General features: G+C 38.4%; 1 protein-coding gene across 9 annotated transcripts in view; it reads right to left on the reverse strand.

The window, feature by feature from the left end:
- The window catches only part of PEX5L (peroxisomal biogenesis factor 5 like), a 242,060-nt gene that overhangs the window by 42,417 nt on the left and 175,931 nt on the right, over positions 1–23,712 (reverse strand). For all 9 annotated transcript variants that reach the window (XM_003256510.4, XM_003256512.4, XM_003256511.4 and 6 more), the window contains one exon: positions 22,562–22,657. In XM_003256510.4, coding sequence (XP_003256558.1) covers positions 22,562–22,657 — 96 coding nt within the window. The remainder of the gene's footprint in view (positions 1–22,561; positions 22,658–23,712) is intronic.

Genomic DNA, 23,712 nt, shown 5'->3' on the forward strand with positions numbered 1-23,712 from the left:
GAATATGTGGCTATAAATTTTCAACTAAGAAAAAGAATTGCTCTGTTCCTGAAAACCTATAAGCTGAAAGTGAACAATTCAATAGAAATTTCAAGGAACAAGTCTCATTCCTTATATGTAGGGCATGCTGAGTTTACCAAAGTGCCTGATGACCTTCAAACTGCAAATCAGAATGAGAAGTTGTTGACTTCCTACTGTGAACAGCTTTTCCCAAGACATTGGAACAAGACTCCTCATCATGATGAGACTCTTAATTCTCTTAACTTTTCTTCACTTATGCCTACCTCTTTCACTTGGCTGTAACTTCACAATCAGTAGCTTCTGTGAATAACTTGATGAAGTACTGGATCCATTATGTCATCATGCCAAACCCAGATCTTTGTGTAGCCTAAGAGATCCTTTAGTCCACCCGGTGGCTAACTTTAGCAACATCCCTTACATAACTGTGTGCTCAATTTGTACAAGTGGTCCCTTTTATAGAGTTAGACTTTTAGACTAACTTGTTCTCACTATCTGTTCTGATTCAACCCAGTCATGGGATGCTAAATAGCGGAATTGCTACCTACTAGCTGAACATGGAGAAATCTGTGCAGTTCCTGCCACTTCTTGTTGCACGCGGATAAATACATTGGGTATTGTCAAAACTCAGTTGTAAAAATTAATAAAACAGACTCCTCATCTGGTTCATTGTTGGATCTATTAGATTTTAGTTGATTTAGTTCGTGAGAACCCTGGCTAAGGAGTGCAGTCCAAACGCTCAGTATTATCCTCCTGATGGCCATAGAGTAGTCTTCCTGGTGTGTTGCATTCTCCCAAAAGTTTTAAATGTTTGCATGTAGCCATCCATCAAATATCTAACTTGGCCTTCCAGTGTTTGCTGAAAAATCAAATTTTTAGATATATACTGTTAATAAAGACGTTATGTATCTTTTGTTTCAAGAATAATCTTAAAATGTTTTTGAAATTCTTCAAAATCTCTGGCTTTTAGTGGCATTCCTCCTTATTACCTAGTACTAATAAAGTTTTTTTTCCACTTGTGTTTTGCTTGTTTATTCCAATAACAATTTGAGAAAAGGAAACTAAAAACAGGTAAAAATCAGAGAAATCAAGTGATTCAGATTTCAGAAAATTAAAGTTTCCTTAAGTTGCATTTAAGTTGGTTGTACTGGGCTGCCTCTACATACTGATATGTCCTCAAAACACATACATTCAATTTCAAGAGTATTAAAGAGTAATGGTGACCTTTACTATAGCTTCTCTTAAACAAATATCAACAGTCACTTTTTTAAAAGCCAAAACTTCATTTGCTTGTGATAAGTTGTGTGAGTTTGACTAGGAATTAAAAGGTTTAGATTGGAACCCTATGTCTTTTATTAGGCCCGGAAAATTTTACATTGTTATGTACAGAACATCATTATCCTTGTTGCTGCAAGGCTTGGGTTTGCATCTTGACTGTTGTCTAACTAATAACTGTTAGAATTATTTCGAAGATTAAGTAAGATAGAAAATGTGTGTGCAAAACAGTACAAGCTTGACAAATAGTAGATGCTTGATACTTGTAGAGGACGGTAGGATAAGAGCAAATAAAGATATTTCTCAAATTAAGGAATTTTAAAAAGAAATAATTTAGCCATCTATTGATTGTTTTTACCTAAGAAGGAAATGCTTTATACATATATTTTAAAATATTATCTTTTATCCTCAGTGTTCTGACATAGCTTGCTCTCTAATGACAGGCTTTTTTTTTCTTTTTTAAAAATTAAACTTTTTATTTTGAGGTAACTGTATATTCATAAGCAGCTGTAAGAAATAATATAGCAAGATCCCAAGTACACTTTATACAGTTTCCTCTATAGTAACATCTGGAGAAACTATTGTGTAATGTAACAACCAGGTTATTGACGTTGATATTGTCAAGATACCATTTCCATCACCACAAGGATCCCTCCTGTTACCCTCTTATAGCCATACTAATTTCCCTCATACCTCACCCCCTACTTAAATCCTGGTAACAACTAATCTGTTCTCCATTTCTATAATTTTGTCATTTCAAGATTTTTTTTTCTTTTTTTTTTCCTTTTTTAAAATTATTATTATACTTTAAGTTTTAGGGTACATGTGCACAATGTGCAGGCTTTTAAGGAGAAAAAAGTTTCCAACACAGGCTGTTAAATGTATTTGTTGTTATGGAGACCACAATCGCTAAACTGATCAGCAAATCCAGACTCTGTAAAGAAAGGCTTTCTCATTTGAGAAAGAAAAAAAAAATCTATTTTTTTTTTTTGGTAGAAAGAAGAGGGGATACTTTGCAGGTGATACATGAGATGCAATGTTATTGATTTTCTTTTCCATTTGGCCTTGAGGTAAGGAAATATAAGGATTTCACTCTAAATAAAGAGATTCAAGAAAAATTCCAGTTCCAAGAAGATGATTGAAATTCGTTTACAAAATTAGGTGTGGATTAAAAAGCAACTGACACAAATTAAAGGTTTTCAACTAAAGAACTAGTTGTTCCTAGGCTTTTATACTGTTTTCTTTAAATATACTGTAATTCAGCATCATATTTTTCAAATGGTGACAAAAATACCCACTGTATTCTTTAGCTAAAAATTACATTAAAGATGAGTTGAGACCCACTTCGCAGTCAGGCTTTTACAGATGTAACTGCTGGATTCCAAAATAATAAACATTGTCACTTGGTCAAATTTTTCTAAAGGAAATAAGACAGAAACATCCAGTTGAATGCTAGACTATTAAATCTTAACCAAATGTAGCTATTGTGCTAGTCTTATGCTGAGAAAAAGAAATAGGATTCTTTGGGTCCATTCACAGAAGGTTGAGTTCTATTTTTCAATACCATAGAAACTCACACAACTTCTGTAGTTTTTCTTCACTTGCACTGAGTAGTTTGTGATTATATATCCGTGCACCATTCTAGGGAATGGAGATACAGCAGTAAGACAGGGCTTCCTGCTCTTAAGAGTTTCCAGTCCAGGGGAAGGATATGATAATAAAAATACACTTTGGGAGGCCGAGGCGGGTGGATCACGAGGTCAGGAGATCGAGACCACGGTGAAACCCCGTCTCCACTAAAAATACAAAAAAATCAGCCGGGCGTGGTGGCGGGTGCCTGTAGTCCCAGCTACTCGGAGAGGCTGAGGCAGGAGAATGGCGTGAACCCGGGAGGTGGAGCTTGCAGTGAGCCGAGATTGCGCCACTGCACTCCAGCCTGGGCAACAGAGCGAGACTCCGTCTCAAAAAAAAAAACAAAAAAAAAACACAAATGAATAATATAATTTCACATAGTTATTAGCACTGCAAAAAATAATTATTAGAATAATTATGGAAGTTCTTTTTGTTTGTTTTTAAGAAAAGTTGATCAAAAAACACCTCTTAAAGAAGGTAACATCTGAGCTGACACCTACATAACTTGGGTAACAGCATTCTGGGCAGAAGATGCAGAGATGAGAATGAGCCTGGAGGGATGAAAGGGTAGAGAAGCCAATGTGGCTGGAATGTCCTGTGGAATGAGGAGGAGGGACAAGAGGGAATGAAAGCAGGGGCCAGATCAGGTCCCATGGGCCATAAGTAAGAATTTTGCATCTTGTTTTATTTGTAACAGAAAACTATTGTCCAGTTTTTTTTTTCTGTTTGTTTGTTTGTTTGTTTTGAGATGGAGTTACTCTCTTGTCTCCCAGGTTGGAGTGCAGTGGCATGATCTTGGTGCACTGCAATCTCCATCTCCCAGGTTCGAGTGATTCTCCTGTCTTAGCCTCCTGAGTAGCTGAGATTATAGGCATGTGCCGCCATGCCAAGCTAATTTTTGTGTTTTTAATAGAGACAGGGTTTCACCATGTTCGCCAGGCTGGTCTCGAACTCCTGACCTCAGGTGATCCACCCACCTCGGCCTCCCAAAGTGCTGAGATTACAGATGTGAGCCACCGTGCCCGGCCTATTGTCAGGTTTTAAGCAGGCAAGTAATAGGATCTGATGTATGCTTCGAGAAGAGACTCGGAGTGCTGTGGTTGAGAGGGGACTCTAAGGGAGCAAGACTGAAAGCTGGGAGACAAAGTAGGAGGCCATAGCAGTGGTTCAGGCCAGAGATGCTGCTGGTATGGATTAAGGTATGAGTGGGGGGATGATAGAGGCGGTTTGATTCCATTAGTTTGGAGGTCTTTCCAACAGGACCTCCTGCTGCATTAGCTGGGAGCCTGTAGGAAACGGCAGGGCATCATCCAGGACTGCAGTGTGAGAAGATCATGGTGCTATTATTGAACTGGGGTAGGGACTGGTGTGAGATGGAAAATTAAGAGCTTGCTTTTAGATATGTTAAGTACGCAATGAATATTAGACACCCAAGTAGCAGTATCAGTAGGCAATTAGATATTCATTCAATCTGGGATCTCTGAGGAGAGGTCAATATTGAAAAATCAGATTAAGGGCCATCAGGATATTTAAATCTATGGGACTGAAAGAGATGGCTAAGAAGAAAAAGTAGATGGAAAAGAGATACAAGTGGGGGAGACAGAAAAGGAGACTGGGAACGCATGGCCAGTGAGGTGGGAGAAAAACGAGTATCTACCACAACCCATTGCTTGGCACAGAGCCCACATTCCATACCAGTCTGCTGACGAAAGCTTGAATGATTCAGTTTCTGCCTCCTCTGCCTGCTTCTTCAGCTGATCTCCCACCACTCCCCGCCCCATTCTGCTTTCTAACCACACACTCATCTGCGCGTCTGTACATTTGCATGTATTCTTCCCTCTGCTTCAAATGCCTTCTCTTTCCATTCCACTTCCACTCTCTGTTCCAAATGTGTGTGTGATGCCTGTTTTTCCCTCAAGTATTGGTTCCTATGGGAAACCTTCTGTCTCTGCCAGGCCAGGTGAATCCCTTCTATAGGCACTCAGAGGACCAGGGGCTTACTTGTGTTAATAGTACTGAATATATTATATTAGGATTCTTAATCATCTTTATGTTCTACCAGATTCTGAGCAAGTTGAAGGCAGAGATGGTGTCTCTTATTTCAACATCTCTCATACCTAACATAGGGTCTGATAGACAATAGTCACTTAACTATAATGCTATATAAACAAATGAATGCCTGATTAAATTTTGGGAGATTTTAATTCATTCAACTTCTTAAAGTACTTGAAGCTGTTTTCCCTCACATATGTATTACACTCAGATTCTATGAACAGTTTACTACTGCCTCGTTTATCAACCCAGAACAAGGTGACACAACATGATCAGAGCTTCCTATTTTGTGCATATTTTACTGAAACAGGAGGTGCCTTCTGTATGTGTCACCTACATATTTCATACAGGAAAAACCTCCTTCAACAGGGCTTTAGAAATGTATCAGTTTCACCACCATAAATTAGATGTCACTGGTAGAGATGAGATAAATAGCATACAGCATAGTTCAAGTCATGTCATAAATGTTCCTTGGCAGTCAGCATACTTTAGTGGATTTATGTAAAATGCTCCTGTTCCTTTGAAAATACTCCAAAGGTCCTGCAAAAATCATGAAGTGGCCCAACAAACTGGAATAATTTTACTGGATCACAGTGCTGCTCAACTGATCTCATTTTAACAATGGGGCAATATTATACATGCACCAACTTGTCAAAGCTTCTGCCTTCTAGCCTGCTGATGCTAAGGTACAGGTGTAACACAGCTGTGATGTGGAACCAAGTCTTCCCATGCAGTCAGATTGAGTCAGGGCTCTGTCATCAAAGCTCTGTAACTAGGACGGGTAGCTGTTTCTAGTTTTATTTGCAAATGAATGGACACAGCAGGATGTCAGAAGGGTTCACATCGAATGGTCATAAATATACGAAGAACAAATTTAGCACTCTCCAGAGCTAGTGTTAAGAGCTAAAACAGGAAACTATTTAATAAAAATTTTAAAAGAGGGCTTATGTTTATGTCATTCATCCTTCCTGAATCTTGGTACAATTATAAAGAGCATAGAACCATATTTTAATAAATATTTTATAAATATTTTTATCAATAGAACAGTATGTAGAGTCATTTTATTGAACCTTGAGCATCTACCCAGAATATGCTTTGTAACATGTCCCTTGTAATTAGTTTTGTTGAGACCTGTTAACTTCAATAAATATACTAAAGAGGGCAGGAAGACCACTGAAGAGAGATAGAGAAAAATCTGAGGAAACTAAGGAAAGGACCATCAACAGCAACAAAATTAAAGGATGAACATACATTGTCCTCAAGAACCTCACAGGACATAGATTTAGGAATGATTTTTGGCAGAAATTGGAAAACATACTCTGGGCAATATAGCAAAGAGAAATCCTGCATTTCCGCCTTACTTGGAAAGGGACTTGTTAGGTAAAGATTTGGCAATGAGAGAATTTAGTTAGGAGTGAAAAACAACTGAAGCTGGTGATGTAAGTTCATGCAAGGAACTCAATCACAAATCCAATCATACTAGATGTTCTCTTTTCCCATCATGGCTTAAATTACTGGAGGAGAAATTTAGATTAGACATAAAGAAAATATATTCTGATTGAAACGATTGCAAGACATAGAAATGGGTTACCTAGGAAAGTTTTGGAATATTCTTTCTTAGTGATTACTAAAAGAAGAACTGACACTCAGGGCTGGCCCTAGGCAAAAATGAAGAATCACAGACTCACAGATCATCACGGCAGGACAGCCTTAGAAATCATTGAGTCCAGAGATTCCCAAACTTGTCTGCACATCAAATCACCTGAAGATCTTTTCAGAATTCCAAAGCCCAGGTACAACCAGGACCCAACTAAATCACAATCTCTGGGGATGGGACACAGGCATCAAGATTTGTGGAAGCTCAGCAGGTAGTTCCAATGGCAGCCGAAATTGGGTATCATGATGTAATCTAATGGTCTCATGTTATAGATGAAGAAACTGAGGCCTGCAGAGGGTAATGGACTTTTCTAAGACTGCTGCAGCAGCAAGTAGTGGAGAACTAGAACCTATCTCCTGACCCTGATCTAATACACAAGGCATGTTTTAAGAAAACAAGCAAACAACATACTTTATAAAATTAATATGTTGTCATTATAGGTAATTTTTTTAAAATATGGAAATTGTCAATGAAAAATAATTATTCAATCTCACCATCCAGAGATAAATTATTAATCACTGTTGATACTTTTGCATTTCCTTCTACTTTTTCCCCAAGGTTCTTATGTACTTTTTAATTTTTGTAAAAGGTCAGCCCTTATGGGAAAGGCTTTCTGGGAGGCTATAGGTACAGACAGTGCTTGGGGATACTGGGCCACATATCTATCTACCTTTGCTTCCCCTTCCTCCCATGGACACGCAGCATGAGGTCCCATCTTTCCTGACACCTGCATGTAGCCTGATAATTAAATGGGTTCAGGATGGATTATGCAAGTTCTTCCTGAGTAATGAGGCAGAGACCAGGTGTAAAAGGCCTCCTTTGCAGAAGTGGTGTCAACCAAAGTTGTACACCCATATTCAGGTCTCTGGGACCAGAGGAAGCTAGACTGAGAAGCTGCATCTGCTTCTGCTCATGCGACCACTTCACTTCCATTATGCTCCAGATCCTTGCCTAAATAAATCCAGAACCCTAACTTTACAGTGGTCTGTATATATTTGAGTGCGTGTGTGTATGTGTGTGTGTGTTCTCACCTATTTCAGGCAACCTGAAGGATGCAAAGCAGTTATTTAGAATGGGGTCATGTCTTTATTACTTGATGCAAATAATCATTGTGATTTGGTGGATCTGTAAAATGAAACTACCCTGATGAAAGAAATAACTCTAATTTTGAAGACCATATTGTATTATTGCCACCTGGCTAGTTAAAACTTCAATCTAATTTATGAGGTGACTCTTAAATCTGATTCTTATAATTCAGTGTCGATTCATGATAGGTAGGAAACAAATGCTTTAGCGTCAAAAATAGCTCATTTTGGAAATGAAGACTGTCTTTAGAAGACCAAATGAGTCATAGACAAGGAAGCGGTTAACTTCAAATGCATCTTTCAGCCGGGCGCGGTGGCTCACGCCTGTAATCCCAGCACTTTGGGAGGCCGAGGTGGGCAGATCATGAGGTCAGAAGATCGAGACCATCCTGGCTAACACAGTGAAACCCCGTCTCTACTAAAAATACAAAACAATTAGCTGGGCGTGGTGGCGGGTGCCTGTAGTCCCAGCTACTCGGGAGACTGAGGCAGGAGAATGGCATGAACCCAGGAGGCAGAGCTTGCAGTGAGCCGAGATCGTGCCACTGCACTCCAGCCTGGGCGACAGTCTCAAAAACAAAACAAAACAAAACAAAACAAAACAAAACAAAACAAAACAAAACAAAATTAAATAAATAAATGCATCTTTCTCCAGTGTGTTCTTTATTCACTTTGGAGGCTACATAAATATCTTTAATAAACACCCTGCTATCATTACAGAAACATACCTAAGTTTAACTCACCCAGATTGGTCATATTTATTCTGTGAAAATTAAATCTTTTTTTCACATTTACGTTTAAAAATAGTGTGATCTATCTATTTCTCTTCTGTAGCCAGATCAGATATTTAATCCTGTACATCTTTGCATAGTCACTTCATCGATGTGAAGGACAGGGATTCACCCCTTTTATGTGGCTACTCCAGCTTTTTGATGTGGGAAACAATTTGTGTCTAATAATCCAATAATCCAATATATTCTGATTTTTTTGGGCTTGACTTGAGGTTATTTATTCATTTTTTACTCTTTTGATACAAGGTAACTAAGAAAGGATATCCCTATAAGTGTTTTATTCTCAGGTTTTACCATATAACTCAGCTTTTTACAGGAAATCACATACATATCCAATTATTTGCTTGTGGCTCATGTATGGTATAAATAATTTCTGGGTATGTTTTAATACTCCACTGCACTTCCCTTAGTCTCTTTCCATGCCTCCAATTCTCTCAGTCCATTAAAGGCAGCTCTGCCCTTGTCACTGACTGCTGGATATTTCAAAGAATATCAAGTAATTTTAATATAAATTAAAACAAATTAATAAGAAAAATCTGAGATAAGGAAAGAAAAATAAATTTCCAACCAAATTCCAAGTTCAGATAATTTCTAGTACTGTTTACTATCTGAATTCAGAGTTTCTTTCTTCTATCAACAACTCCAAGGAAAAGTGCAAATGTGGTTCCTAGTTCTGCCTGCCAATAATTAGCAACGTATATTTGTTTCCAAGTCCCTTAACATCTCTGGATTTCAGCCCCTTCTCTGCCATGATGGGTTGGGCCCTATAAATCCCTGGTATGAGGCCCAAACTTTAACATGGCCTGTGACATTTCACAGGACAGTACCAGAGGTTCCAGAGAAGACCTCTGGGAATGTCATTAACATCTATGATGGGCCAGGCGCGGTGGCTCATGCCTGTAATACCAGCACTTTGGGAGGCTGAGACGGGCAGATCACCTGAAGTCAGGAGTTTGAGACCAGCCTGGCCAACATAGTGAAATGCTGTCTCTACTAAAAATACAAAAATTAGCCGGGCATGGTGGCGGGTGCCTGTAATCCCAGCTACTCGGGAGGCTGAGGCAGCAGAATCACTGGAACCCTGGAGGCAGAGGTTGCAGGGAGCCGAGATCTCACCACTGCACCCCAGCCTGGGTGACAGAGAGAGACTCTCTCAAAAAAACAAAAAAAATCTATGATAGTTTTTAAAATTTGTTATTGATACATAATAGTTGCACATATTTATGAGGTATATGTGATGTTTTGTAGATGCATACAATGTGTAACAATCAAATCAGGGTAATTAGGCTATCCAACACCTCACACACTTACCATTTCTTTGTGTTGAGAACATTTCAAATCTTCTAGCTATTTTGAAATATACAATAAATTATTGTTAACTATAGTTGCCCTACTGTGCCATTAAACACTAGAACTTATTCTTTCTATCTCACTATATTTTTGCACCCATCAACCAACCTCGTTTCATCACCCCCACCACCTCCCCAGCTGTGATGGTTAATTTTATGTGTCAACTTGACTGGGCCATGGAGTGGTGAGGTATTTGCTTCAACATTATTTCCGGGTGTGTTTATGAGGGTATTTCTGAATGAGCCTAGCATTTGAATCAGTAGACTGAGTAAAGCAGATTGCCCTCCCCAGTTGGAAGAGCATCATTCAACCTGTTGAGGGCCTTAATAGAACAAAAGGCAGAGAAAGGGAGAATTTACTCTCTCTACCTGGTTGCTTGAGCTGAGACATTGGTCTTCTCCTGCCCTCAGACTTGGTCTTACACCATCAGCTCTCCTGGTCCTCAGGCCTTCAGATTTAGATTGAGCTTACACCAAAGGTTCTCCTGGTACTCAGTCGGACCTTTGGACTCAGACTGGAACTACACCCCAAACTCACCAGGGTCTCCAGTATGCAAATAGCAGATCTTGAGACATCTCAGCCTCCACAATTGTGTGACCCAATTCCTGATAATAAATCTAAATATGGAGATTCATATAGAGATCTACATATGAAGATTTCCCTCTCTCTCTCTCCCTCTCTTTCTCCATGTGTGTGTATATATATATATGTATATCCACCCACCCCACCCAACAAATAGGAGATATGTCTGTATATATTGATATATCTCCTATTGGTGATATAGTGTGATATTGGATGGGGTGGGTGGATATATATGTGCATATGTATTTATATATAGATATCTGTATATATTGATTGATATATAGATATCTGTACATTTATTGATATACAGATATTGATATACAGCTATATCTCTTCTTGGTTCTGTTTCACTGGAGGACCCCGACTAATATAAGACCTAAGGTACCGGTGACTGATCACCTGTAAGGAAGAGGTATAACAGGTTGCCCTCATGGAAAAGGATTATTCTCTTAATCAATAGGAAGTATTTATTTATTAAACAGCTATGTACCCAGCATACTAAAACATATCATATGAATAAGGTCAAATGAATAATGGAAATTCAAGATGTCTCTTTGCCCACAGGGAGTTTACCAACTTTCCATTGAACCCTGAATGGTTGTGTATTTGATGTTCTACATATTAAACCAATAAGCAGCTTAAGTGTTTTTAGTCAGAAAAGAGGATTTAGTCATTCAGTATTTTGATTTTACTTTACAAAAGGTTTTTTTTTTTGAGACAAGTTTTATTTTTTTTGAGACAGGTTCTCCCTCTATTGCCAAGGTGCAACAAACAGGACTCCTTGCAGCCTTGACTTCCTGGGTTCAAGTGATTCTCCCACCTCAGCCTCCCAAGTAGCTGGGATTATCTGCATCACCACGCCTGGCTACCTTTTAGATCTTTTGTAGAGACGGGGTCTTGCCATATTGCCCAGGCTGGTCTTGAACTCCTGGGCTCAAGCAATTCTCCTGCCTTTGTGTTCCAAAGTTTGGGTAAAAAATTTTTTTAATAAAAACCAGAATAAGCAGATAAGCTTTACTGCCTTGAATATAGAACTAAAGACCAAAACTATTTTAACCCCTGGCTTCACTGTAAGGCAAAAATAAAGTGTGTAACCTGCAGATCTCATTATTGTTCCTTTTCAATAAACAATGAGTAACAGTATTCAATGCTACAGAAAATTTTATAGAATACTGATGATTGATTTATACAGTGCAGCACTGCTAAGAAAAATATAGGATTTTGAGCATTCAACAGAAATAAAATTATGTTATTCTTCCTATAGAAACAAAAATTTGGCTGGGTGTGGTGGCTCATGCCTGCAATCTCAGCACTTTGGAAGGCCAAGGTGGGCAGATCACTTGAGCTCAGGAGTTCAAGACCAGCTTGGGCAACATGGCAACATCCCATCTCTACAAAAAATATAAAAATTAGCCAGGCATGGTGGTACATGTCTATAGTCCCAGCTACTCAGGAGGCTGAGGTGTGAGAATTGCTTGAGCCCGGAAGGAGGTGAGGCTTCATTGAACTGAGATCATGCCACTGAACTCCAGCCTCGGTGCCAGAGTGAAACCTTTCTCAAAAAAAAAAAAAAAAAAAAAAAAAGAAAAGAAGAAAAAAAGTTAATAGCAACTGCTCTCAACAGTAAAATAAATGTGTGCATGTGACAGAGAAACAGAAAGAGAGATGGTTTCTAATATTCCCACAACTCAAAGTTTATTTAGAATATCAGAGCTGGAAGGGCCCTGGGGCAGAAACTGCTCATAGCCAATCAAAATGCCCTCAAACTGTGGTAATTGAACGGTGGCCATTTCTCAGCTTCCCTTGCAGTTTGGGGTAGGGGTCAGTGGGGATGGTGGTGCTGTGGTGTGCTTGACAAAGTCCCTGCCAATGGCGTGTGAGGAGATGAGATCTGAGTCAGAGCTTTTAGGAAAGTGGAACTGCCTCCTCAAGCTCTTTCTTCCCTGCATGGAATGGAGCAAGAATCAACCATGCAGATGAGGATGACACCCTTGGGGATGGAGGAGAAAGAAGTTACAAGGAACAGGGGACCCTGGATAATGGCATGGGGTAGATCTTCCTGCTAGTTTGGGACTTTTATTGCACACAGAAGAAATAAACTATCTTGTTTGAGCAATTGCATTTTTGGGAATCTTTTATAGCTATTAGTGTTACCCTAAGTAATAAATGGACCTCAAGAATCATCAATACCAGTTTCCTAAACTTTACAACTTTTGTCATTTCTGCACTTTATTGCTATTTATACAATGTATTTTGTAATTAATACAGTTCTTTTACTTATATAGGCAAAATCTACTTAAGCCTTGCCTAAATTATGTGTGTGAAATCACCAGTTTGAAGTGCTAATTATATTTTTAAATATATATGAAAATAAATGCACAATTATTAAAATAAAATGTTCATCTGTTTTCCATCTGATCTCATAGTACATGAAATCCAATTTAATTTCAACCACACATTTTACTAATGAAAAAGCTGCGGCCCAAATGCCATGTTTTCAAAATTAGACCGAAGACCTACATCTAGTTTGAGACTTTTTCCAAATACCTTATTATGCTACTTTCCTTTTTCTTGTAAGTTTAACGTGTGATTCCTGGGCACAAAGCCTTCCAAGAAATGATTCAAACTACTTGCAAGCTACTGTCTCATTGGTGTTTAGAGACTCTCTTTGAAGAGAAAAGAGTAAAAGTTATTGTCCCGGACATGCCAATGGACAAACAGAAGCACAGAGCAGTCTGTAACTCTTCTGTCTCGGATAGAGTTTATGTCTTTTCATGTTCACTTTCTTCTTCATTTATTTGCCTGGTAAGTATGGATTGATGAGATCACGTCCAGATTGCAGATCTTGGATTTCTCAGATTCAAAGTTAAGGGAATTTTCCAAACTACTTTTTGGTCTGGAGGTAGTCTACAAATCTGATAGTCTAGAAGACTTATCTGTGAATAACTAATGTTTTGTTAGAATGGGTCAAGCTAAATATTTTTATTACTTTAGGATTTACATAGTAGATATCAAAAAGAAGTAAAAGGATATGGTAATTACCCATAATTCTGACCTTAAAAATTTAGAGATAGACTGTAAGTCCCTCTTTTTTAACTGATCACTTATTCATAAATTTATCTAAGACTATCTTGCCTTATACATTTTTTTTTGTTTTTTGATGGGAGTTTTGCTCTTGTTGCCCAGGCTGGAGTGCAGTGGCGTGATCTTGGTTCACTGCAACCTCTGCATCCTGGGTTCAAATGATTCTCCTGCCTCAGCCTCCCAAGTAGCTGGGATTACAGGCATGCACCATCATGCCTGGCTAATTTTTGTACTTTTAGTAGAGACACGGTTTCACCATGTTGGTCAGGCTGGTCTCAAACCCCTGACTTCAGGTAATCCACCCACCTCGGCCTCCCAAAGTGCTGGGATTACAGGTGTGAGCCACCGTGCCTGGCCTTATCTTGCCTTATACTTTTATCCTTACCATCTCTCAGCATTCATTGCAAGTCATTCTACCATTATTCTTAACTATGCTTCATGTTGTTTTTGGAAGTAAAATTTTATTTGTTTAAAACAGAAGAAAATCTAATCAATGTGAGAGCAAAGGGACTTTTGCCATTTTCCCAATGAACTCACAACATATGATTTATCTACATTTGACTTGTGAAGGATGTTAGCTAACATGACAAACCAAGCTCTAGGAAATCTCTATTTTAAGCAGTTAACTTCAAGATTTCTTTAATATTGTCCAAAGAATGTTTTCATACATTATCAGAAGATTTTCTCCTTTTTGGATACTGAATCTAAGTTAGGATGGTTTAAGGAATGTTTAATGCATTAATTCCTTCCACTTCAAAGAGGTAATACTGTCACAGCAAGCAAAAGAAAATTTGAGGAGGCACTAGAGATGGATCTTCTTGCTAGGAGGGCACCCAAGTTAACAGTTTTTTATATAATCCTATATTAATGAAAGCAGTTCAAGAACGGTCTACAATTTTGTTCAATCACTTAATATTTCTGAGATGCCTATCAGACCTATAGTATATACAATGGGAATAATTTCAGGCAAAAACAAAATTTCTATATGGAAAGCACTTTTGAGTTTATGTCATTGAAGCTGGGTTTAGCTGTTGTGTTGTTTTGAGTATGGCATCTGTTAGTTAAAGTTAAAGAGAAACAAAGAAAGCCACTGTCAGCCTGTTTGGGCTGGTATAACGAAAATTCCATAAACTGGGTGGCTTATAAACAGCAAACATGTATTTCTCACAGTTCTGGAGGCTGAGAAGTCTAAGATCAAGGAGCTGGCAGATTAGGTGTCTGGTGAGGGCCTGGTCTTCATTGAAAGTGCTTTCTTGCTCTATCCTTACATGTTTGTAGGACAAACAAGCTCCCTCAGATCTCTTTTATAAGGGCATTTTCCACCCTCATGACCTAGTCACTTCCCAAAGGCCCCATCTCTTCATACCATCTCACTGGGAATTAGGCTTCAACCTATGAATGCTAAAGGGACACAACATTCATACCACAGCAATCACTTGTATTTCTAGAAAAGGAATTACTAGTTAGCAGTAAACTTTTTCACTGCCCATGTTCTTATAACAGTAATTACCAATTTGCTGTGATTTTTCATAAAATGCTGTGGGAGGCAATGTTAGCCTGAAGCCTGAAGAGAGGCTATCTTGAGGGTTGTGTCCTCTGCGATAGGACATATAAATGGAAGGTTAGAAAGCTGCTTTCAATGAAGATTGTCATGAAGAGACATCTAGGAGCTTTGCAGAAGAAAAGGCAAAAGTCTCCAACCACATCCTTGGTGAAGGCCTGAATGTCCCCTAAGGAACATGGACTGTTACAAAAAAGGTTTTCATTCATTCTCCTTTAGGGATCAGAAAGGACAAGCTCAGAACCAGCTAGATAGTAGGGGAATAGTTTGAAAAATTCCCATCCAAAATGAATGAATACATTGTTTCTGTGCTACAAGGGTAATTTCCCAATTTTGGGAGTATTAAATGGTGTTAGGAATGGAGATGAGGAAGAGAGTAGTGGGATGGGATGAGGCTGGGGAGTGTGAGTAGTAGTTATCGAATGCTGCTTAACAAATCACCCTACACTTAGCAACTTCAAGAAACACACGTTTACTATGTCACACTGCTTCTGAGGGTCAGGAATTAGGGAGTAGCTTAGCTGGATGGCCTGACCTGGGGTCTCTTACGAAGGTGGAATTAAGCTGCTGGCTGGGCCTGCAGTCATCCCAAGGTAGGGTCTGGAGAATCCATTCACAAGATAGCTCCCTCATGTGGTATGGACAGGAGACCTCATATGGGCTGCCAACGGTCTGCATGATGTGGTAGCTGGGTTTACCCCAGAGTGAGTGATTGAGAGAAAGAGCAGGGAGGAGGCCACAGTATATACAATGACCTAATCTTAAAAGTCACACATCATGACTTCCACTTTATTCTATTTATGAGAAGTGAGTCACTAAGTCCAGCCCACACTCAAGAGGAAGAGAATTAAGCTCCCATATTTTGAAGGCAGTATCAAATAATTTGTGGACATGTTAAACTATCACAAGTAAGGTTTCATGTAAAGCTAAAGAAAAGAGAAGTGGGGGAGGAGAAGAGTCAGAGCTCTAGAATTTAAAGGTCTTAGTAGAATTTAATAGTCTCAATTAATTTGTGAGAAGGATGTAAGGATATGCTTCCTGTTCTTGCCTCTGATGACTGAACTGTACTCTCCTTTGTCCATACATCCTCATTTTTTCTCATTTACATATTTCATTATTCTTTTAAAAAATTTGCTCATAAGAATACCTCCTCAGGGCAAAAGTAGAGCTGTGAAAACATTGCTTAAAAGGCAAAAAACAAGCATTATAATAATATTAGAGCTAAGCAGAACGTGATTTTGAATCTAGGGGGAAAAGTTCATCCTTTGTTAGTCGGTCAGTAAGCTAGTCATATATCTTAAGCACTCACTAGTGAAGAGATGTTTAGATGAAATAGATGCATTAAAATAATAAATTGTTAATTTGTTCATTGATTTATCCAGTAAAAATTTGCACCAGACTCCACGGTAGGTGCTGGGAACATAAAGAAGGATGAATAAAGAAGGAAGTCACAACTGGTATGGGAGATCGACATGAAACCCATAATAACTATATCACATGATAAGCTATACTTGAGTGATCACCTGGTTTGTATTTATCTGTGATTCTTCACCTTAATTACTCCTTAAGGACAGAATTGATCTTATTCAATTCTCTATTACTAGCACCCAGCACAGTGCCTGGCCCATAGAAGGAGCTAAGGCATGTCTGATGAATGTGTTGCTAAATCCAATGTATTCTAAATGTTGCAGCACTTAGAGAGACTAGCTAAACACAATACCAGATGCCGGCTGGCTCTCTTTCCCTTCCTGCTAACGCTGATGAAGGAGGTATTTTTGGCTTGTGGTTGCAGTGTGCTGACTTCTTACATGACCTTCTCTCTCCTCTGCAGATGAAGCATAGTTCTCCGTAGGAATCTCCACTCCTGGGAGGCAGCTTTGGGTCTCACTGAGCTCTGGGAGCTCCTTCGCAGTTTTTCACTCCTATGCCTCCCTGTGCATCCTTCCTAGGGACCTAGTGGACAGTGCATTTAGGCTGCTGGCTGTAAGGAAAATCCAGGAGGAAGCACAGAGGAAGCTCCTCTCTCTTTTGTTCAGGGAAGATGCATTTTATTTTTTAAGCCCAGAATGGGAGTATCTATCTCTGTCCTAAAATTACAATATTTTTGGCAGAGATAATTTTTCTTTCTTTCTTTCTTCTTCTTCTTCTTCTTCTTCTTCTTCTTCTTCTTCTTCTTCTTCTTCTTCTTCTTCTTCTTCTTCTTCTTCTTCTTTCTTTCTTCTCTTCTTTTTCTTCTTCTTCTTTGGAGGTAGGGTCTCATTCTGTCATTCAGGCTGGAGTGCAGTGGCATGATCAGGGTTCACTGTAGCCTCTATATTCTGGGCTCAAGCGATCCTCCCACCTCAGCCTCCTGAGTATCTGGGATGACAAGTATGTGCCAGCATGCCTGGCTAATTTTTCTATCTTTTTGTAGAGATGAGGTTTCACTTTGTTGCCCAGGCTGTTCTCAAACTCCTGGGCTCAAGCGATCTGCCGCCCAGGAGTTTGAGACCAGCCTTGGCAATATGGTGAAACCTCACCTCCCAGAGGACTAGGATTACAGGCATGAGGCACCACACCAGACTTGATCTTTCGATACAATGTTAAGATATGGAGGAAAAGATCCTCACCTATATAAGGCTTAGCTAGAGCTAAGAGTTCAACGTGAGCTTGAGGAATGACAGTCTTTGCACATAAACAGGTTCCCAGGTCATTTACTACAAACAATAAATGTTCATGTGGTTTTAGTTGTCTTTTCTCCAATAGTGGATAATGTATTTTAGGGCACTTCAGCTAAAAAATTAGTCGATTTGCACATTTCCAGGTATTAATGTAAGTAAAATTGAGTTCATACCATCTAAAATACAAAATATGCCCAATGTGACTGGCAAGATTGGTTGGAGCCTGCATTCTTATAAATGTGTCTCTCTGACTGACATCAAGACCAAGACAATTACAGGGGACACTGCAGCCCAGTCCCAGGCACAAATCTGTATGCTTCGGGCAGAATTGTTTTATGTCAACTATTAAAATGGAGATACAGTTATGTTGGAAGGTTATATGGCACTTTATATACAATAATAGATAGTTGAGAAAAAGCGTTACCCATAGAGAGTGATTAACATTAATTAATGAATGAATTTCATTCATCCATCCATTCAGTCAGCAAATATTTATTGATTATTCGTAGGTACCAGACATTGTTCTAGATATTAGGGTACAGTGGTAAATAAGAGACAAGGCCTCTTTTCTCATGGAGGCTGCATTTTTAAAGTAGGAAGACAGATTATAGACAGATAAATAAAAACAAATAAGAAAAGACCCAGTGATAAATACTAGGATGAAAAACAAAGGCCTAGGTGATGCAATGGCAATTGAGTGATCAGGTTCAGCTTTTCTGAGGCATTGGCAATCCAGCTACAATTTGAATGGCAAGAAGGAAGCTGCCACCTGAAGATTGGAGGAAAGAGTGTTCCATATAGACAGAAGAGAAGGTGGGGACAGTGGGCAGTAAACTTGGGTGTGGGAGAGGAACAGAGAGAAAGGCAGAAGCCAACACACCTGGAGCTCAGTAAGGGGACTGAGAAGCAGAAGAAAGAGTGGAGAGGTGGCCAGGTGCCGATCATGAGGCAGGATGATAACAAAAAATGGAATAGAATGTAAAATAGGAAGAACATTGGAATCAGACGATATAAAAATATAAGGCAGAGATTTTGGAAAAATTCAACTTGCTCCAGGCATGATTTTCATCTGGAGCTTACTAGTATTTAAAATTGCCTCTGATGAAGGCAATCTGCATCACCATTCTTTGTCTTGAAATAAAGAATAAGACACTTTTAGTCCTTTTAAGAATCTTATATCCCACTGTAGTGTCTATAACTTACAACTTTCCCCTTGATTATCAACATAATACACTTTATGAAAGAACATTTGGAAAATACAAATAAGCCAACAGGAGAAGAAAAAAACCATTCCAAATCCAGCCACCCAAGAATAACTATTGTTAACATTTGGGCACAGAATCTGCTATGGTCTGAATGTGTTCCCTCAAATTCATATGTTGAAACCTAACTCCAAAGGTGACGTATTAGGAGGTAGGGCCTTTCGGAGGTGATTAGGTCACGAGGGCGAGGCTGTCATGAATGGGATTAGTGCCCTTATACAAGAGGCCTGAGGGAATCTGTTAGCCTTCTTTGCCCTTCTGCCATGTGAGGACCCAGCAAGAAGGTGCCATCTATGAGGAACGGGCCCCCAGCAGACACCAAATCTGTTGGCAACTTGATCTTGAGCTTTTCAGCCTCCAGAACTGTGAGCAATAAATTTCTACTACTTATAAATGACCATATCTCAGGTTATTTTGTTACAGCAGCTCAAATGGATGAAGACAAACTCTATGTTCATACAATGCAGTGGTTCAGAATACAGACTCTGGAGTCTGGGTGAGAATCGTTGCTTTGCAACTTGATAAACTTGTTATGCAACTTGCTAGTTGACTTTCAGTCTATCTTAATTGCTTATAAAATGCCACATAACTGTCTGCAAGGTCTTTAAGCCTCAGTTTTCTCTTCTGAAAAATGGAATAGTAATCTTACTTTCTTCATAGCACTGCTGTGATGATTAAAGGACATAAGCCATGTAATGCTCTTGATTTAGTGCCTGGCACATGGTACATTCTTTAACATGTTACCTATTATGCTATTATCATTTTACAAAGTTGGAATTATACTGTAAAACTTTCCATATATAAACTCCTATTTCATTTATCACTAGACATTTTTAATAGTTACATAGTATTTTGTTATAAGGATATGATATAATTTAGTTAAACTCTGTTATGGGATACTTTGGCTTTTTCCAGATTTTCACTGTTTAATGAAATTCCACAGATAAAATATTGCAATTTTCATGTTACTTCTCTAGGATAAATTCTATGATGTGGCTGGGTCAATGGGCATAAATATTTCCAAGTCTCTTCTGAGGCATATTATCATGTCTTCTGCTATGAATTTAGATAATACCCTGGGTAAGAATAATGTCTGGAAGTAAATAATCTAAATATGTGTGAAGTTTTGGAGGCATGATTTACCATCAGCTTAATGTAAATACTTTATCTCCTCCTTCTCCACGCGTTCACACACTTTTTTTCTCCACACCTGTTCACACCTTCTGGTGGGCACCCTTCATGCCTTGGGGAAGCTCCCCAGTACCAGGCTTCTGGTTAAGAAACTCTGCTTATAGTTTTCTGATTTGCTGGGAATTCTGTACTTACCATTCTGTTTACTTGAAGACATAAACTCATTGGGTTTTAGTATATTGGGAATCCAAGCCCTTCAACTTACAGGTGATATGAAACTAAAGTAGAATGAACAAGTGGTTTGTCCAAATTGGTCCTGTGGACCATGCTATTGTTAGACTGCTAAGTAATCCTGGATCATTTCTTTATCTTTAGAACCTAGATCAGCAGCCAGTACATGTTTGCTGAATGAATAACTACTTGAAGTAACTTAAAGCCTCTTTGGATTTTGTAACTGGAAAGGATCATAGAGGCATGGAAACTGAGGCCTAGATTGGTTAATGAGATGTAGGTAGTTATATAATATTAGTGACAAGTTGGGATAACAGCTCAGGTCCCAGTACAGACAAGGAGAAGCCAGGAGATGTGGCTTGCTGGGGTGAGATGGGCATGAAGAGAAAAGATTAATTCTGACTTGCTCCAGAGGGAGTAAAACCAAGACCAAACAAAACTGCAAGTTGCTGATAGGCCAGTTTCAGCATAAGAAAGAACTTTTTGATAATTGCACTGTCCAAAATGGAAATGGATTTTCTTGAAAAGAAGTGAGTTGCCCCTAATGGGAAGTGTTCAAATAAAACAGGGTAATAATTTGTGAAGTGTTTTAATAGAAAAAAATTTTTTGGTTTGTGTGTCTGGTGGGGATAAACAACTTCTAATGTCTCTATCACAGCTAAGATTAAATGATTTGTGAATATATATAACTTGATAGATAGATATTCTTCCTTTGTTGATCTGTTACTTTGTAATTAAGTCTTTTGAATGTGAATTCATTATCTTTCTCATTACAAATGAGACCAGATACATTTAAATGTCTTTATTTACCCAAGATTCCACGGGTTTAAAATGATTGTTTTAGTGGTATTTCAGTGTGCTACACACAGTAGGAGTTCAAAAGATAAAATTTAAATTAGCTCTTAATTTTGGAAAACCTACATTTAAAGTAAATTGAGCTACAGGCTCCATGCATTTGAACAATTTGATTGAACTCTCAGCTGGTCTCAACCAAATACATCAGTTGATCGCATTCAAGAGCACTAAATATTCATTAGCTTTTTTTTTAATTAAAAAAGGCTAAAATTAAAAGAAGGAATTTGGGTAGATGGTATTGTGGTGAAATAAAAGTGTTCTCTTATTGGCTTTCTGAATAATAATATGAAATTATGGCTGGAAGTCTTTCCCAGAATTGAAAGAATCCTTTAAATATTAAACTGCAAATATAATTTTATTGTACTTCAAGTATAGGTACTGAAAGACCACGCTTTTAGTGTAATCCTTTCATGCAAATTCTAGGAAGACAAGTCACATAAATGAACCATATTCCAGAAATGCTTTCAATTTTCAAGATTTCATATCCATAATAGAAATGGAGTTTCCAACAAGTTCATAAGTAAGTTCAGTGAAAAGCTCCACTCTCAAACAGCAATCTAGCAAAGCTTTGATGAGTAGCAGAGATAGCATCTGTGATGCACTCTTTTTGAGTCTACCCGGGAAGGAAATGCATTAAAAAAACAGCAAAAGTTGCTTTCTGTTTATTTAGGTTTTTTTTTCTTCCCTTTCTTCTTTTTTCCTTCCTTTCCTCCCTCTTCCCTTTTCTCTCTCTCTCTTTCTTATTAGAAGGCTAAATACAGAAATCAATGATCCAAACAGGTATTCATTTGAATTATCAACAATGTTTTGGACATTCTTAATAATAAAATTCGCTCAAGTCAAGATGGACGACTATCCATTAGCTAGAATATTCCAGCCATGCCCTTTTCTTGCCTACTTAGGAACATATCACACGGGCAGCAAGATCTTCTGTTTCAGACATTGTGCTAGATGCTAGAGAGATAAAAATATAAGGCATGAACCTTGGCCTCACAGACACCTAGCAAATCCATAGCATTGGTTCACCATAGAACCTAGACTAGACTCAGAGTTCTTTCTGACCCAGGACTCCTGACAGTCATTGCTAATCTATCGCTGCATTGGCATAAGAGGTAATATATATTTGTCATCCCTGGTGGGAAATCAAATGTTCTCTGGTACATTGATTATACCAGATTCTGTACCAAATAATTGTCTCATTCTGACAATCATAATCATGGCTATTTCATGTCTATAATGTAAGACCCATTTCATTTCTATCTTGCTGAAGTTTGATTTTTCAAATGCCACTCTCAGGAGCATGAAACAGAGAAAACTAATTTTAAGAAAAGTTACCTCCACTGCTGCTTTTGCCCTTTCAAACTCTTCTTCTAAGGAATGGTTTCGAGAAAGTAATGCGCTTCCCCAGCGATGTTCTTTGGTCAGTCGAGCCTGAAATCAATCATACACATAGTGTTGTAATATTAGAATCACATGATATTACAGAAATATACAGGTGCTTTTTCCTTTTCCCATTTCACTTCCCTAGAGTTCAAGAATCATCTGTGATTGATGACATTTTTGGAGTACTGTGCTGGTATGATGTTGCCTAAACTGAGATGCTGTCAAAATGTGTGTGAGCATGCATGCGTGATTCTTCCAACAGTGGGTCTCAGCCCTGGACTTATTAAAACCACTCCTCAGGCCTCATCTCCCAAAAATCTTATTTTAGGTGGTCTCCATTCCAGGCCTTGATATTTTAGTTAACCTCTCCAAGTGATTCTGATACGCAGCTAGGATGGGCAATCTCCATTACAAGTCTAGCTTTAGAAATTGATATTCAAGCTTTAGAAATTGATATTCAAGCTTTCAGCTTGTGAGGAGGATCAGCCTCTGGTTAAAAACATAATGGCTGCAGAAATGAAAGTGTGGCTTCCAGGCCTTTCTCCATATGTACACAGCAGATCCTCATGCAGAATTCTCTTCCTTTTGCCTTCCCTCTGTTGGCACTGTCTTATGTCTCATTTCTTAGGATATTGCTCTCTATTAAATAATAATGAATCACTTAGATAAAATCATGTCTGATAAGGCCAACTGCTTTGCCACAATTAATAGGCAATGTAATTTATACACAACTTAGCTAAATGCAAATATTTTCAGAAGACCTTTCCCCAAGAGTCCACTGTAATTTTAAAAATGTTATTAATTTTTAATTTCACAAAAAATGAATACTTATTTTGAAAAAATTAATCATGGAAAATAAGAGGTGGACCACTAGACCTTTTTATCTGCAGTTACATAAATATTTAAACACATAATATGTATGGTAATATATACAGTAATGTGTTTCAAAAACATGAAACATAAAAGGCATGCAATTCTTCAATTTTTTCACTCAACAATTTACTTTGGAGAGTTTCCTTTTTTTTTGTTTGTTTGTTTGTTTGTTTTTGGTCTATCTCTGTGCTCTACCAAGGGATCCATGAGGAAAAGAATCTTGTTTGGTA

The sequence above is a fragment of the Nomascus leucogenys genome, chromosome 11 (assembly GCF_006542625.1).
Source record: "Nomascus leucogenys isolate Asia chromosome 11, Asia_NLE_v1, whole genome shotgun sequence".
NCBI lineage: Eukaryota > Metazoa > Chordata > Mammalia > Primates > Hylobatidae > Nomascus > Nomascus leucogenys.